Source organism: Mixophyes fleayi, chromosome 7 (assembly GCF_038048845.1).
Source record: "Mixophyes fleayi isolate aMixFle1 chromosome 7, aMixFle1.hap1, whole genome shotgun sequence".
NCBI classification, from domain to species: Eukaryota; Metazoa; Chordata; class Amphibia; order Anura; family Limnodynastidae; genus Mixophyes; species Mixophyes fleayi.
In genome coordinates this window covers 44,425,860-44,444,592 of record NC_134408.1, presented here as the reverse complement: position 1 = coordinate 44,444,592, position 18,733 = coordinate 44,425,860, and the positions used below count along the sequence as shown (strand labels likewise).

General features: G+C 40.5%; 1 protein-coding gene across 3 annotated transcripts in view; it reads right to left on the bottom strand.

The window, feature by feature from the left end:
* The window catches only part of MYH11 (myosin heavy chain 11), a 95,266-nt gene that overhangs the window by 39,878 nt on the left and 36,655 nt on the right, over positions 1-18,733 (bottom strand). For 2 of the 3 annotated variants that reach the window (XM_075179759.1, XM_075179761.1), the window contains exons 5-6: positions 5,029-5,125; positions 3,675-3,695 (exon numbers count right to left, since the gene is read on the bottom strand). In XM_075179759.1, the coding sequence (XP_075035860.1) occupies positions 3,675-3,695; positions 5,029-5,125 (118 nt within the window). The remainder of the gene's footprint in view (positions 1-3,674; positions 3,696-5,028; positions 5,126-18,733) is intronic. The other variant, XM_075179760.1, reaches the window with a different exon arrangement.

Here is an 18,733-nt window from a genome sequence, read left to right as displayed (position 1 = left end):
GACTTTGTGAAAGGACACAGAGGAGTTCCTCAGTAAGCTTGTAAAGTATTCCATTTGGTAGACATGTAAAATGCGGGTGCAGATCATGGCTAGTGTAGGGGGTTGTTTTTTTTCCAGAACGCTGCTGTCAGGTCGTCGCACTAGCAATATGTCTAACCAGTATTTGACAGCGTGTAGTGGTCACAGGGAATGGTAATCCATTAAACATTCCTGAATCGTGGAAATTAGGTTTATAATCTCCATCCATAGGATGTGGAGTTTAGAACGGCTCCACGAGATGTGCAGGAAAGACCCTTGTTGGCCACAGTTTCTCCAACATCTGTCCAGAGCATCAGGTCGGGACGTAGTACCATCTAAAGAGCCATTTTGTAGAAGTTTTCTTTAATACAGATGTTAATTGAAGATTTTGTGACTCGTTCCCATATGTCAGACCAATCCTCTGGATGTAGGGCTTCACCCAAATATAGTTCAAATATATTCATATGGGCTCTGGCCAGCAGAGGTATAGATAAGGGAAGTGTAAAGGGTTGATATGAGTCCCTTAGAGGAAGGGCTGCCAAGGCAGAGATATTCTACGTTACTGAGTGGCCTATTCCAGATACGATTTTGGACAGATTGATAGAAATGTCTAGATACGCGTGGAACGCTCCCTATTGAAGATCAACCCAGTCAATTAGGTCGGAGAACTGGGGAGATACTTTTGAACTCAGGAAGTCATTTATGTACGAGAATCCTATCTTAGACCATGTCAGGGCTATATTGGGTGAGAGGCCCAGAGGGTATTATAAGAGTGGAGGAACGTGTAGGTCTTGTTGCAGCTGGACCTTATAGCCATGAATAGCCAGATGATGGGGGGGAATCAGAGCGAGGGAGGCCTCTGGGTCGGGGACAACCAGAGCAAGGCGTTGGTGGGTGAGGATTCCAAAGTTGCGGACTTTATGACAACCGAAACTCTGGAGTTCGGAGGAGAGTGACAAAGCATACAGTACAAGGCAGACAGCAAGGTACTAGTTGTGGATGTAAGGGGTGCTCAAATCACCTGCTCCTGAGGATTTGATAACTTTAATTCTAGTGGTATGCCTCAGCCTATAGACTACATATTTTATATTATGCATATAACAGTGCATTTAAAGCACATATGTGTGTCTGGAATGAAGCAGATATAAAATGTAAATGTGGGCAGCACGGTGGCGTAGTGGTAGCACTTCTGCCTCACAGCACTGGGGTCATGAGTTCGATTCCCGACCATGACCTTATCTGTGTGGAGTTTGTATGTTCTCCCTGTGTTTCCTCCGGGTGCCCCGGTTTCCTCCCACACTCCAAAAAACATACTAGTAGGTTAATTGGCTACTATCAAAATTGACCCTAGTCTCTACCTGTCTGTCTGTCTCCCTCTCTGTCTGTGTGTGAGTGTGTGTCTATATTAGGGAATGTGTGTCTATATTAGACAGTAAGCCCCAATGGGGCAGGAACTGATGTGAATGAGTTCTCTGTACAGCGCTGCGGAATCAGTGGCGCTATATAAATAAATGGTGATGATGATGATGTAAGCTTGCCTTTTGAATTGTGTCACCAGTTGTGTGTGTCTTAGCAAATTTTAAGTGCACCTGTTGCCTACAGATATGGAAAGAGCCATTTTGTGAGTTGAACCAATAGTTATTAGAATGTAGCCAAACAAGGAATCAGTGCCTCATGAATAATTCTAAAATTCCTAATAAATTGATAAGCTGCACTGTCGTGAATATTTGTTCAGCTCACAAAATGGCTGCCTCCACTGCATGTCACATGATGGATGCATGTTAAGTCCTCAGCATTCAGCGGGTTCTGGTCTCCAAAATCATAACATTTTTTTGCATGTATTTACTATATTAATCACTATTATTGTAAGCTGAGAAAAAAAAAGCATTAACCCACAGATGTGACTTTGACCTAATGTGCAATTTTTAACATAATGTAACTCATCTGTTAGCCCATGCCTTTTGGCTAAGATCAAGATCGCTTCTCTGCCTTTTGGCTAAGATCAAGTGCAATTGTGGCAGAGCTGCACCTGGTCCTCTGGCCAGGGGCTGGGTAGGCAGCTTATGAAAGCCTGGGACAAATGTGCCTCCGGAGTGGCGACCCGGGAGTGCCATAAATAACTGGTCAAAGGACCTTAAAACACGTGATTATGTTGGCACCCATGCACTTTTGACCACTTTCTTTTTAAGCATCGCTATATTCTTTGCCCTGGCCTTATGGCTGGGCGAGAAAATTTTTATAACCAGCCCAGCCATTAGGCTGGGGCCGTATCCACTCGGCACTATTTATTTTTTCTTCACGTTTGTCACCTTTACTTTTATGTTCATGTTTCCGGATTTTATTGGGTGCTGGTAGGCCCTTTTGGGCTCCTGTCCCCAAGAAGATCTAGGGGGGTTGTGTGGCCCTGAGGCTCTGGCCCCCCTGAACACCTACGTAGGTCCTCCCTTTCGGGGGTGGACTAAATGTCGAGCCCTGTGTGAAGCTTCAGCGGATCCCAGGGGCTAAAGGGGCCCCGTAGCCTTGCGGCGCATCCCTTAGGGAACCAAAAGATCCCTTAGGGAACCAAAAGATCCTTAAGGGCTCTTTTGATTCCAGGGGTCGGCGACCAGGGCCCCTTCTTTTTAAAGGAAGGGCCAAGTACCGCATCCCTTTGTGCACTTTTTTATTGGTTTTGCACCTTTTTTGGGCACTTTGGGTTTTTGATTGCACGTTCAAAGGCTTTCAATAAAAAAAAAATTAAAAAAAAATCTGTTAGCCCATGCCAAGAATGAGAAAATTAAAGGTGATTTCCATTCAACAAGAACTTGAGAAGACTCAGCAAAATGTGTGCGATATTCACATAATCTGTGAAAAAATCTAAAATTAGTCTTTTAATACTCAGAAAAGCATAATGGAGAGTTCTAAGTCACTCCTTATTTACAATAGGCAAATTGAATTTCCCAGAAGTCTGTTCTTTTAAGCAAGACTGGCTTATTTTTACCTTTCCAAAAAATGGCTTGTGTTTACTTATGAGCGTGTTATGTATATGCTAATATTTAAAATCAAACAATATAAATCATTAGCAAGCAGGGAAACATGCAGTCATGCAGGGCACATCAGAGTATCAGTACATGCATACTGGATTGCAATCCCACTACAATTTCACAGCAGGTCCTTAAAAGTTCAACCTCAGATGCCCTGATTGTTGAGAGGTTTGTCAGGTTTCCAAATTCAGGCTGTTGACTCTTTCAGGATTGTCGGAAAATGTCTACCGATAATATCGGATACACACAAAGAATAATATGAGGTTTGACTGTAGAACAATGATTCTCAACCATTTAAATCCTCAAATGCAGAACCAAAAATGTTTTATTACTATTGCGATTATCACTGATATTTACAATTGTTCTTTATCTTTCAAAATAGCTGGTACATTTTTTTTTTTGTCCTATTGTTAGAAATCCCTATTCATCTGGTTGACAACCAAAGTTCTACATTTTCAGAGCTCATTAATTTCACTCCGGTATGTGTCAAACACAAGTGCTATTGTTGCATTTCATTGTGTGATATAATATGATATCACCACCACCATCACCACTGGTATTCAGTGTGCAACAACAGCATGCCAATGTCCACTCAGTGCTAACACACACAAACTGCACAATCTAGTTACTCACGTAAGCAAAAGATGGGCCTTGCTGTAGTTGAATAATGTGGTAAAACAGATGTCAGAATAATACTTACAAAAAATACATTGTGTCCCTAGTTTAACAGACATTTCAAGACGGTGCATACATAAAAAGCTCCATATATCAACGACTTACAATCAAGTATTAGCAAACCACAATTCCCATCGTATTCTTCTGGTAATACCATTGGACAGCAATACACTGTAGATCATTAACACACCAATAGTGATGCAACCTTGCTGTCAGTAACTTGCTAATGTTAAGCTTTCATTATCTTACTCTTTATTCACATTATGACTACAGCGGACTTGGGCGATCTGTGGTTCGCAGGCTGTTTTGGTACTATAAATCCCAACATGCCCTGCCAGCCTTGGAATGCTGGGGCCTGTAGTTCTACAGCAACAATTGAGCCACAGGTGACCTAACTCTGCAGTGGACCAAAATTAAAGGCAACAACTCGATTGCAGGATTGTTACTATTCATGAAAATAATTTAAATGGTGCCTTTCAATGTTTCATATTAACATTACCTAACAGAATTTAAATGGGCACAAAACACTTTCGGGGCATATACAGAAGAGGGCTGGTAAATTTTAGCCCGGAGGGCAAGACACAACTCAGCAGCCTATTAGGGACATTTTAAAGGGAAAAAAATGCAGGTGGGCCAGTGACCTTGCCCAAAATAGCCCACTGTGGGCCCGGAGCGGCAGGCAGATGCCCCTCTGCCCACCCAGCCTGCCTCTGGGTATGTAGGGAAAAAACAAGAGGTATTCTTATTATTTTATTAGTAATAATCTATCATTCCATTTAATAAATTAAAGGGAAACTATACATTAAATACCAGTAGATTTATGCAAAGAATGTGTTTTTAAATATTTACAAATATACATGTAAAAGTTTCCATTCCATATCTAAACTAAATATATTTGAAAGTGTTTGTGGGGAACAGTATTCCTATCCACTCTCTAATTATTGCTGTAAAACAAGAAGTCCAACAAAAAAAGCAGAAAACCACTCAAAGCTGATTTAGGTATTTAATATATTGTATCAACTTGACTCTTCTTAAGGGAAATATATCAGTAGAAGACTCAAGTGACCGTAATGGCAAAAGGAAGGACACACACTAGATTCTGCCTGGTTGCTATACAATACTTAAAAGTATGTTAAACAAAGTCGTAGCTTTCCATAAACACTGAAGATTGAAATGTAGCTGTGTATTCTAAACATGTCAGTTACTTGGCCTGAGAACAAATAACTAGTGCTGCAATGATTCATTTACAAGAGTGTTTGTTAAGTGTTTTCATAGATCAGCAGCATTAAAGTTGGTAACAGACGGTACTTACAGTGATATCTTTCTTTCCCTTGTGAGAAGACGCCACCAGAGCCAGGTATTGAATTACTTTCTTGGTGTTTTCTGTTTTGCCAGCTCCAGATTCACCTCTGCAAAGAAAGGTAAAACCATATGGTTTTTTTCTCCCACTTACATACACAATATTAGTCCTGTTCATAAACTGTAGTCAACATTCAAATTATATTTTACCATACCGGACACCTCACAGACTTGTTAGTCAGAAAGGACAACCTTGGTTATCATAGTAATAGTTATTCGTTACCAGAGCATTATTATTATTATCATTTTATGTATATAATATTAATAGATCCTGCAGTACTGTCTCACAGTGGCGGAACTACTACTGGTGCAGCAGGTGATAATGGGGCTCGCTGCACTGGGAACTAGCGAGCTGTGGACCCTGGTTCCCTCCTCCCCGCATCCCTGCAGCGGGGCCTACAGACCGCTAGTTCCGCCTCTGCTGTCTCAGGTACACAAACCAGCGACAATTAGACTATAAGTATGCCTTTGGATAATGGAGGAAATGGAGTCCCGTAACTCCATGCAAACACAGGAAGAACATACAAACTCCAGGCAGATACTGTTGCACCACAGCATTGCTTACCTTTAGCATTGACTAAAACCCTTTATATGAAGTTTTAATACTTAGATTAAATATATGTTGTGTGATACACAGGGGCCGCAGAGAGGGGTTCTAATTACTAGATTCCGCTAATCCGGGCCCACCCGAACAGTGCAGATCCGAACGGGATCCGAGCACTGTTCGGATATTTCCGTCGGGCAAAAAAATGAAAACGAGGCTCTGTCGTCCAAGTCTCGCGTCGAATCTCGCGAGGGGTGGGAGGGAGGGCCCAGAACAATTCCACCTTGTACCTCTTTTTTTGGCATTATGTGCTCAAGCTACCTCGGTGCAACCTTTTGGCCTAAAAACAATATTGTGAGGTGTTCAGAATAGACTGGAAATTAGTGGAAATGATTGTTATTGAATGTTATTGAGGTTAATAATAGCGTAGGAGTGAAAAAAAACCACAAAACTGGTTTTTAGCACTTTTTATGTTTTTTTCAAAATAAATCCGAATCCAAAACCTTAAATCCGAACCAAAACCTTTCGTCAGGTGTTTTGCGAAAACAAATCCGAACCCAAAAGCTTAAGCAAATCCGAATCCAAAACACGAGACACCAAAAGTGGCCGGTGCACATCCCTACTAATTACCCGGGCCCGGGCATGCCAGGAGGCTCGTCCCAGGCCCTCACTGCTGACTGATTTTTTTTGTTTGTTTGTTTGTTTTAAACCTATTTTTTATTTCTTTTTTTATTTCACATGATCGCGGTGCCGGCATCCCTCTTCCATACTCTCTGCTCCGTTTGCACTGAATGTCAGGCGTGACGTCATCACGTCACGACCGACATTCAGTGAGGAGCGGCGCAGAGAGGACCCAGAAGACAAAAGAGTAGATATGAAAGAAGCCAATACAAAGGTAAGTAAAGGAACCGAGGCAAAGGGAGGAAAACAAAGGCACAGAGTGATGAAGGAAACGGAGGGAGGGCAGTATGGCACAGTGATGAAGGAGAAGGGGACTGGATGGCACAGTGATGAAGGAGAGGGGGACTGGATGGCACAGTGATGAAGGAGAGGGGGACTGGATGGCACAGTGATGAAGGGGGACTGGATGGCACAGTGATGAAGGAGAGGGGGAACAGGATGGCACAGTGATGAAGGGGGGATAGGATGGCACAGTGATGAAGGAGAGGGGGACTGAATGGCACAGTGATGAAGGGGGACTGGATGGCACAGTGATGAAGGAGAGGGAGAACAGGATGGTACAGTGATGAAGGGGGGATAGGATGGCACAGTGATGAAAGGGGACTGGATGGCACAGTGATGAAGGAGAGGGGGAACAGGATGGCACAGTGATGAAGGAGAGGGGGACTGGATGGCACAGTGATGAAGGGGGACTGGATGGCACAGTGATGAAGGAGAGGGGGAACAGGGTGGCACAGTGATGAAGGGGGGATAGGATGGCACAGTGATGAAGGGGGACTGGATGGCACAGTGATGAAGGAGAGGGGGAACAGGATGGCACAGTGATGAAGGAGAGGGGGACTGGATGGCACAGTGATGAAGGGGGGAAAACGGCACAGTGATGAAGGAGAGGGGAGGCAGGTTGGCACAGTGTACTGAAGGGGAGGAGCAGCATGGCACAGTGATGAAGTAGAGGGGGGGTAGGATTGCACAGTGTAATGAAGAAGGGGGAGCAGCATGGTACAGTGATGAAGGAGAGGGGCAGGATGGTATAGTGATGAAGGAGAGGGGGGAGCAGTATGGCACAGTGATGAAGTAGAGGGGGGGCAGGATGGCACAGTGTGATGAAGGGGGAGCAGCATGGCATAGTGATGAAGGAGGGGGGAGCAGGATGTCACAGTGTGATGAAGGGGGGTCGGGTGAAGGGAGGAAAAGCAGCATGGAGGGCACATGTGATCATAAGAGGGCACAGCGTGCTGATGATGATGGGACACAGTAATGTGTGTGATGGCACGGGGCCTTGTGGTAATGTGTGTGTGATGGCACAGGGAGCTTGTGGCAATGTAGTGTAAGGTAGGTGGTGGCTAATTAATGGGTGCAATTTTGTTTGTGGGGTGATGGTGGGGCAATTTAATAGTGGGGACTATTAATTTAAGATGGGGTGGTTTGGGGGCTATTGAATGTGGGGGTGAGTTTAGGGAGAATGAGGTCTCTTTATTAAATGTGACTATGAATTATTTAATGGCAGTGATGGTTGAGGGAAATAGGTATATTTATGAAACGTAAATATTATTAATTTATTGCTAGGGCTGTTTGGAGGGAGGGAAATAGGTTTATTTATTAAATGGGAATACTATTATTTTAATGTTGGGGCTGGAGGAAGGCCTAATTATTAATCGTGGGTCCTGTTCATTTAACGCCGGGGCTGGTTGGAATTTTCTAAATGTACCCATTTTTTTCCCAAATAGGGCCCCCAACATTCCAGGATCCAGACAAGCTGCAACTAAAGAAACCGGCAGGTGGTGAAAGTGACAAGAACAGGTAGGAGAGAGCAGGACAATCTGTGAAATGTTGTGATTCTAGTGGGACAATCCCAATTTTTGGTAACTGTTCTGCCCAATGTAAGGGGCAAGCCAAGACTGTGAACTCTTTATGTACACACTGCCTTCTTTATATACTACACTATGCTGCTAGATGTCCTGAAAGTCATGAGTGCTGGGACATATGTCACGTTCCGGCGAGCGGGCACTGCACCCTTGTGCCAATAGTGTACACAACAACGCAGAGTTTTTTTCTGTAGGAAGGTGGCCTAGTGTTTATCCCCTGCTAGCTACGCCCCAATGATGCATAGTCATGCCCCCAATTGTATGAACACACAGCGGCGGCGCAAATTATTTTTACATGCTCAACTATAAGGGGGGCTCCATGAAGTTGTTGTGCCGGGGCCCTGAACTTCTCTTGGCAGCACTAGTGATACACAATTTGGTTTCCTCTTACTTCAACACCAGATATGTTGGTTGGCAGTATTCCAGTGTCTTTGCTTTGTGTAGGTATTCTGGTAAGTCATTTTATATTTACTTTACTGTTTTCTGTAAGTCTAAAGTTTGCACTTAAATTATCATCTGTAATCATTACAAGAATGAGATATCCCTGAAATAGAAAAGAACGGAGGATACAAGTATACCGGATGTAATTGCTTCCTATCTAATCAAATCTATTTTGGCAGCTATATATGTTATGCTCTTTGTATTCTACTGCCCGCTTAATATGATAAGAGCTTTAATTAGTATATCAGATTATTTAGAGATTAAAGCAACATTCAGCAATCTTGGGGTTTTAGCTCTACTGGCACTGTGTCCTGGTGCTAAAAATGCTTCACTTGGGTTAGCTGCCTTGTTAACTTTTTACGCAAATACTTGGCTCCATTTTCACAAGTCTTGATTAGGTTAGTGATTGTTCTTATAACAAAGGAAAGCCAATGCTGTAACTGGCATTGCATTTTTTTTATAATCATAGCTATATTTCATACATTTAATTGGTCAGAACATACAATTCTAATACTACAGGCAAAACAGCAAAAGAGATCAACATTTTAAGAGTTATTGAAGTTACAATGTGATAAAACAAACTATAAAACATTAATAGATCTTTGCCTCTACTTTTACAACCAAGGGAGTCTTAAACAACAGACATAGGAGAGGGCAGAGTGGGTTAGGGAAGAAAAGAAGGGGAGAGGGGCACACAACTTAAAAAGTGTAGAGAGGTGAGTAGTTCTTATGGGTTGTGAACCAGTAGTCCACAAGGTAGATGGGTGGAGATGGAAATCCCAGTATGGGAAGAGGATCGGGGTTTCCAAGAGAAGTGCTGTGGGTTGGTTGGGAGGGTAGATGTATTTGCATGTCGATGTAGCTAGGATGTCACTCCCTGAATAAACATGGGTTCCAGACATGCCCAAATTTGGTTACAAATGTCATGGAGATGGTATATTAGTTTTTCCATTTTACAAGCCAGATGTATGTTTTAAGTCCTTTGGAGGAGAGTGGAAGGGGAATTTTCCAGTTCCTGGCTACTATAGTTTATAATTTGTTTAGTATATATGGGAGACTAGTTTGAGAGACCAGGTTTTTTGGATTGTTTGCTGAGGGTTTTTCTGGGTTTTTCTGTCTTTTTTAGGGGTGGTAACACAGGAAGAAGATCCATGGGTCCTTCTGGATTGGGGATTATAGCATAGAGATCAGCATGCTATTGACCATATCCCAGTAGGGAGCGATTATTGGGCATGCCCATCGTATATGAAACATAGTTCCCCTGTGGCCATAATTCCTAAATTGTGCATTTTAAATCCTAAATGGTGTCACTGCGTACATTAATTTCCATTAAAAAACAACTGTTATAACTGCTGATAAGTAATACAATGCAAAAAAATTTCCTTCACTGAACCCTCTTTGTAGATACCCATGTCAAAGTGAGTTAGAAGAGAAAACTGCATGATAAGGACTGATAATAAATGTATCATCATCATCATCATTTAATTATTTATATAGCGCCACTAATTCCGCAGCCCTGTACAGAGAACTCACTCACATCAGTCCCTGCCCCAATAGATCTCACAGTCTAAATCCCCAGAAAGACTAGGGTCAATTTGATAGCAGCCAATTAACCTACTAGTATGTTTTTAGAGTGTGGGAGGAAACAGAAGCACCTGGAGGAAACCCATGCAAACATGGGGAGAACATACAAACTCTAAAAAACAAAACTGCCTTACAAGTCCCCTTTATGTTGGAAAGAAAAAATATAAAATACAAGTTGCTTCAAATGAAGATAATGCAACCACTTTTCATATTTGATTATCTATAATAATAATAATAATTAATAATAATGTAATAATAATAAACATAATAATAAAGTTCTGTGATCCTATAAATATTATACATAGTTTTACTGGCAGTAGCACCCAGAAAAAGCTCTAAATATAAAGGGACACGGACATGACTAAGCAAGGAGTGTTTACTATGTTACCATGTTGTGTTGAACATCAAATGTCTTCTTGTTATATTTATGGGGAGTGGAGTAGAGCTGTGGTTTATTTGAATTGCTTTCAGCAGTGATTTTATATATACACATTATATACATTAAATCTACAAGTTATATACACACATGAATCAATTGGATAAGTGTTACGTTAACTGGCTTCTTAATTTATTTTAGCTGCAGCTGTATCCCCCTTTTCCTTAGGATTGACTGTAAGGTTTTTAACTGCTCAACTCTTAAGATCTTTGTTTCTGAGGAAGTAAATGAAAGAGGTGCTACTGGCTTTCATCTTTGTGCAGTCAGAAAACAATGTAATAAGCTGGTCAGGAAACAAGGACGCTGTCATCTGTTTTGTCTGTACCTACAACAATTCCTCTAAAGTCCACGACTCATTTTATATATTAAACATTTCTAGATAATCAACAGTAGGGTCAAAAGGGAGATTTTTTTTTTATTTATTTATTTTTTTTACAAAAATCTACCTACTAAACTTTTTGTTTCTAGAAACCTTAACATTTTGTGCATCAAATAATATAATAAGATATCTATGGATAAAAATAACCATTATAATAGGTGGATATTCATCATGATCATGGATTGGATTAATCTCTGTTGACCTATAGATTAATATTTAAACAAATATTTCACCAAACATTATAAATATATCTGATATTAGAAAATCCTGAGGAAGAGAGGTTTAATATTGCTCAAACAGCATTAGCAAAGATATCTTAATTACATTTTTAAAAGTATGCAGTGTGAAACCATCTATAGCTATGGAGGGTCCCGTGCCCACCTCCCCTCAGCACGTTAAGGATACAATATGGTTCATTATCTCTATGAAAACAATTACTGCTCAATTGCAAGGACAAGTAGATAAAATTGACCCCATCTGGGAGCCCTGGTTTACCCTTACCTCTCCCGCTTCGATTACTCCATAATTGTTAAATATTGTTTTTCTCTACTGACCATTCACAATACAATATAACACTTATTAACTTACTGTGACTTGATTACAATTGCTCCGTGTGCATGGGGCCATTAGCCTTTTTTGTTTTTTAATACATTTATTTTGCTGCTCAATCTTTTCTTTCCTCAATACCTTTCCGTTATCCCTCACCCTATCCCTTTAATATATGTCTAAAAATTGTTAGTGAGTTCGACAATACCAAAACAGTAGGAAGACAAATACAAGCAAAAAGAGAAGAACACCAATAGAATGTCACTAATAATTTTTAGACATATATTAAAGGGATAGGGTGAGGGATAACGGAAAGGTATTGAGGAAACAAAAGAGTGAGCAGCAATATAACTGTATTAAAAAACAAAAAAGGCTAATGGGCCCATGCACACAGAGCAATTGTAATCAAGTTACAGTAAGTTAATAAGTGTTATATTGTATTGTGAATGGTCAGTAGAGAAAAACAATATTTAACAATTATGGACTAACAGAAGCAGGAGAAATAAAGGTAAACCAGGGCTCCCAGATGGGGTCAATTTTATCTGTTTTTTTCTTCACAATTTGTCATTTCAAAATAAAACGTTTCAAAAAGAGAATGCAGTGTGTTCCTTTTCATCCAGCAGAATTTAGCTTCAGCCCAAATCAACGACTGGTGTTGTGAAAGAGTGACATGAGAATGCCTGTGGCTTCCTCAGGTACACTGGCCCTGATGGCCTGCACTATTAGCGGTTGAGGCTGAATCCCTTCCCTGCTAAGATGCTACACGCTGTCTCATGGTTAATATCTGACTTTGTGACGCATACCCACGGCTTGTCTCATTGTCTTCTAGCTGAGCATGCTCAGAAGCACTGAGAAGCCCCGTGGGTCCTGGAGCTCTCTGTTTCCCTGATCATTGTTTATTAACCATTATTTATATAAAAATAAAACAATATGATAGTATACAACAGTGTAATAACATTGATAATAGATTGGGAATAAATGCATTAATGTGTACTTGGCAAAAGAAGAAAAGATTTCTTATCTGTAATCATTCAAACCACAAAATCTACAGTCACGAGATGATGCTTCTTCCATGTGATTTATATATTAAAAATATCAAAGCAAGACTTACCTGCAAAGCAGAGCTGGTACAATGTTATGCTGTGCTTTACACGGAATGCAAATACTGGGAGAACATAGAAACTCCACACAGATAGTATCACCCAAGCACACAGACTTGGTTTAACTTCATCAGAATCCAATTAACCTACCAGTATGTTTATGGAGGAAACTGCAGAACTTGTTGGAAACCCACGCAAACACGAGGTTAGCATACATACTCCACACAGATATTGCCCTGCAAGGCAGCAATGCTAACCGCTGGGCAACCTTGGTGCCCATTCTTTACTGTAAGTCCCATAGACTTTGTTTCTCCATATACTCCTCTCCTAAATCTCTGTCTCTGCTACATCAGACAAATCCTCTCAGTAAGTACAGAGAACTATCTTGTACAAATGTTGTCCTCATTCCCATGACCTCTACCTTGGTATGTCAGTAAGGTTCACTGTCTGACTAACTGTGTCACCCATTTCAAATTGGATACAAGCTGCACACTTTTAGTTATTACTTTATAGTATGTATATTTTGCATTTGTTTAGATGCCCCCGGTAATTGTATATACTGAAGACAAAGTATTGTCTTACTGCCACCCACTAATTTTCCCTCCTAAAACCATTCATAGAATACAACCCTACAAAAGTCAGAAGTCACAATGTGGGTAGAACCTTCTTCTGGACAAATATCATGTAGCTGTGAAAGAGAGAAGATATGCAGAAGACTATGTCATCTTACCATTCTGATTTGTCTATTGTGGTTTATGGCTACAGCTGATGTCCAGCCTGGCACACAGGACAAATTGATTTTTTCCTTTTATCTATTCTTTGGCATTTGACTACACAAATGTCAGATACAGTACCCAGCTAGTGATTAATCTTGTAGGATATCATTTGAAAAACACTTGGGGACTGATTCATCAAGGCACGCACACTGAGCGCAACGTGCGTTTATTCACAAACGCGCATAAATTGTCTCTGCGTACTCCCGAATTCAACAAGGAACGGATCTGACGATACATGCGCTGATGAATTCGGGTGTAGGTCTCCTCAGCTCTAATAAACAAGACACTGCAGGATATGTCCAATACCTATGTAGAATATAAATTTGCAAAAAACGCAGAGAAAATAAAATGAATTAATGTCACCTGTTAATAATATAGACATTAATAAGACAGTCTAAAAAAAAAAAGAGGTTTTTTTTTAACCCCCGCCTATGAAAAACATTTGTAAGGATCTTCTTAATGTCTACTTAACATAAAATACATTTTTACAGTTGCTCCTGATTACAAACACATGTTGTAGCATGCATACAAGACTGTCATTACTACTGAACAGGACTTAGACTTGCCCTGTAGCTGGAGCAAGAGATACGGCAGGAAAACAAGTAACTCTGAGGTGCCCAGAGCTGGATTTGGACGAAGCTGCATGTGCTGAAATTTGACACACCCTTACTGTACATTGACTACAGGCAAACGCCCCTTCCACACCCTGCTTACTCCCCGAAATCGTAGGTTGTAGTAAATGTCATTTGTGTGCAAAGACGGAGCGGACAGGGCTGCATTTACTGGCGTACGGTGCGGTTCTGGGCATGCGCAGAGTGATTTTGCGCACACTACTCTCAAAATCAACAGATACGTGCCTTGATGAATCAGGCCCTTGAAGTTATAGCACTAAATGTTTCTGTGTTTCACGGATATAAATAAAACATCCTGTGGGAACGCTACCAAGCCAGAAATTCCTCTGCAGCATTCACAACAAACGTACCTTGCAGCTAAACATTTTCATCCTCTTTCTGTGTTTTGGAAAATTGAAACCTTTCAACAAGCAGATTGGATAGAGTGGTTTCTCCAGTTAAAAGGTTATACTGTGGTCATAATGACTTTAAATTGCATTTCCTTTCTCCCAGGCTAAAAGTGCCTATCTCTTGGCATTTCTCGAAAATCCCTGGCTCTCTGACCATATATGGCACTATATCTTCCTAATTGTCATACCATGCTCCCAGGCATTAGTTGCTAAACTCTTTCTCACACACTGTGACAGCTTTTAACATCTTCTGTAATTTGCATGATAGATGGTCAGGAATTCATTCAGTTTCTTTGAAAAATTGCCATTTATAATTGTATCTCTTCAACTCAAACTAGAAAGAGAAGGGAAGTATTCTGTTTGAGAGATGAAATGTTTTAATTATTGTTTATTAATCTTTACTCTGCACTTTCTACATGGGTCCCAATCATGTTAATAGGCCCCACAGTCCAGGGAGGTCAGGAAGAACACCAGCTGGTAGCCTCAAGGAGGGGGGTATGCTCCTTCCATCCCATAGAGGTACCTCTATGGGAGGTGTTCTTCCATCCCTATGGTGTTCTTCCTGACCTCCCACAGTCCAGGGAGGTCAGGAAGAACACCAGCTGGTAGCCTCAAGGAGGGGGGCATGCTCCTTCCATCCCATTGAGGTACCTCGATGGGAAGTGTTCTTCCATCCCTATGGTGTTCTTCCTGACCTCCCACAGTCCAGGGAGGTCAGGAAGAACACCAGCTGGTAGCCTCAAGGAGGGGGGCATGCTCCTTCCATCCCATAGAGGTACCAACCCTGTGATGACCAGTTTTGAGTTGGTTTTCACTATAGCAGGACAACCCCACGCTAGTAGTCTCCCTATTATAGTGGAAACCAGCTGTTTTCTAATTATTGCCAGTACTATTCACTTGAAAGGTGTGGTCCTCAAGTAGTAGAAAGCATGGACCTTGGTTTGAAATGAGGCCCACTGTGGGTATTGAATTTTAACTGTAATAACCCATTTAAAAGCCAAGGACACTTGCAGTGACTGCAGTTCAGTAGGTTGGAAATCACCTGGGTAATATTGCTATTATTGAGGGGTATATTATGCATACAATTATTTCCAGAACACGGTTTTATAATAATGTCAAACACATGGTGTGGCTTTGTTACATGGAGGAAAGAGCATTGTTTTATTCTCCTGCCATAACAATCTTTATTACATTTGAAGTTGATTAGTTTAATGTTATAAGAAGTTGTTATGGGGGAGGAATACATTGGGCTTTTTCAAACACCATGGGAAAAGGGAATGTTATTTTTGGGGTTTGGTGGGAATATGTCAGACTAGAATCAGAATCACGAAAAGAGAATAATTTTGTGTGGTATTAAGCTCGGGAAAAGAGACGATTATTTAAAGTGTATCTGTCCCCTACACACAACTATACCGCCCAACTAGCCCAATTTAGCCGAGACAGTCTCAATATGAGGATAACATTGTTCTGTGGCTTGGAAAGTTAGGAGTATGTCCTGTTCACTGTAGCTTTACATACAGCGGTGCACGGGTGTTGTCACTGGAGGGCGCTGCAATGAATGGCTGGTTTTGGTCTGGTCAGAAGTTCTAGGCATGCCTCTGGGGGTGTGAAATAAACCTCTGAACCTCTGATGAAACGATCCCATGAGGTGGAGAAACGCGTCAGCTGTTTGCTAGTGGCAAAGAAATCAACGTCTCCAGCTTTTCAGCCTAATCATCATCGGGGATTTTATGTTTTTTGGATCCTTCCCAATTTCATAGCAATCGGATGCTCCTTGGAAAGTAAGGTACAACACTAATACAATTATGGACAGTACAAGAAGAAAATCTTTTTGGCTTCTCATTGTTGCCTAAAATGGATTGACTCTGTTGTTCTTTGAATAGTGATGTTGGGAAATGTTCCCTAACAGTGTTGTATCGAATTTGAATATTTTTTTCCTAAAGAGAGGCTGCCTCTTAAAGAGCATATATATTTTGTATTGGATCCAGTAATGAATCGGGGCTAAAAGGTCAAACACACTGGGACTGTGAACCCTATGTATAACAGGATAAAGCTTTATGTGGATTCACATGGAGATGATGAAATATTCTATATAACACAACTTGACTTTGGATATATAGGAAAAATCGCCATATGAGTGTTTGGAATACAAATTAATTTCATATGGATAAATGAACGTATATGAACCAGCTCAGTATTGATTGGGAGGTTTTATGTTTTATTTTATCTATTTTAAATTTGTGCATTGTATTTTTCTGCCAATACTAGCGTGTTGAATACGTATGTTATTATATGTTGTTTTTTTATTTGTTTTAATTTAATAAATTAATATATACAACTTTTTACTCCAACTAGCGCTCATCAGTAATTTTGCTTTTGATTATCCTAGCAGACTCAGTATCTGCTTTGTGATGTAGCAGCTGTTGGCGTAGCGCCTTTAAATGGTTTACCCGCTAGCGCCTAATTTGTTTTTTGTTGTCTCTGGGGGTGTGGCCACATTCACTGTGGCGTGGCCACGCCTCTATCATGACATGGCCACTCCCTCTTCCACCACCACACTGATTCAAGGATTGGAAACGATTGGAAACAGATATGTGAACACAGCACATTACCAAATATACTATATAATTACTGTGTGTTGCATAGTTTATGCCATATTCACCTTTTCACATGAATAAAATCAGTCATCTTTCTGGACAGCTATGCATATTAATGAGAGAAACAGCCAGGAGTAAACTCACTGTGCTTCTGAGAACCATCCTCCCTCCAGGAGGTCAAACAAGGGAAAGTTCAAGTGGCAAGTGCGGGAAGATTAACATTGAAATGCAGTATAATAATATAATAATATATAATATAATAATATAAAGAATACTGAGAACTCTTATAATCTAAATGACACAAATAGTGGTGCTAAAATTAGCAATACATAGCAATACTTAAAAGAAAATTAGCAATACATAAGAGAACTTATAGAATTGACTATTTACTGAAGCACTGCCATTAAAAACAGTGTATAGGCAATTCTTTCAATATCACATACAAGACAATTATTCCTATTGTATACATTTCCTACTTATAGTGACAGATAACACCATTCCTACTTTGAATACTGAAAATTATATGTATCAACAGAATAAATTTAAAAATGTAGACAAAATTTAGTATGAAGTAGGAGGTGTCTCATTCCTGGCTTCCTCACACATAGAGCCGATTCAGTTAGCTGCAAGGTTCCATAGTAGCCAAAAACGAGTAAAAATCATTACCTAAACATCATGTGGAAACATGACGGGCCTGATTCACTAAGGAAAGTAAGGCAAAAAATGAGTAACTTTGTATCTAGGCAAAACCATGTTACATTGGAGGGAGAGGTACATTTAAAATGTTATGGCAGATTTATAGTTGTGGTAGGGTCTGTCCTAGATCAACTTTAAATTTCAGTGTAAAAATAAAGCTATCAAGTATTTGAGTTGGGTACGTGAAGCGACGCTAACAACCCCGAAAGCACATACCCCAAAATGATGACACCGATGGTGTCTTCTCTGACAGACTGTTCACACCAACTGCTTGAAAAACACACTTTAAAGGATGCCGATCAATGAAGATTCCGGGAGCCTAGAATGACGTCACTTTGAAGGCCGACTGTATTATTGGTGCTGTTAAGGTGGTAATTTAAGGAGGCGCCGGCTCTACATTGTGCTTCACAAGGGCTTGTACATTGTACCATGTTCCGGCGGCCCTGCTTACAGAGGTTCTTCTGGAAACAGCACAGACACCTATCTCACAAGAAAGTGTCCCATTTACCAGTGCAGCAGAAACTGCGAGGGAATGTTACTGATTATTATGCCACAAATTGAAAAGAAAATGGACGGAACACTCATCGAATGATCTCCCATCCAGAATCAAATACCAAACGCGTAACAGAGTTAGAACAAAAAGTAAATTATAATGAAGATGTTATAATTACACTTCAAAACACAGTTTAATTACAATCTAAAACTATATATAACCTTACAGATAAGGTTGACAATCTAGAAAACTGTAAGTGGCGGAATAATTAATCATAGGAATAGACACAAAGGAATACCCAAATTGATTAAGGGCTCTGATTTAATTGATCTGCTTAGTGTGGACATAATTGTGACTCTGTATGTACCCACAATCTTGGGCACGGTACACAGTGATTGTACACATAAGGTTAGACCAGAAAGGGAGACGCGTAAAGGAAACCTTCTCAGACTACCAAGATAAGGATCACAGAAGCCTAAAACAAAAATTCTTATGGAAT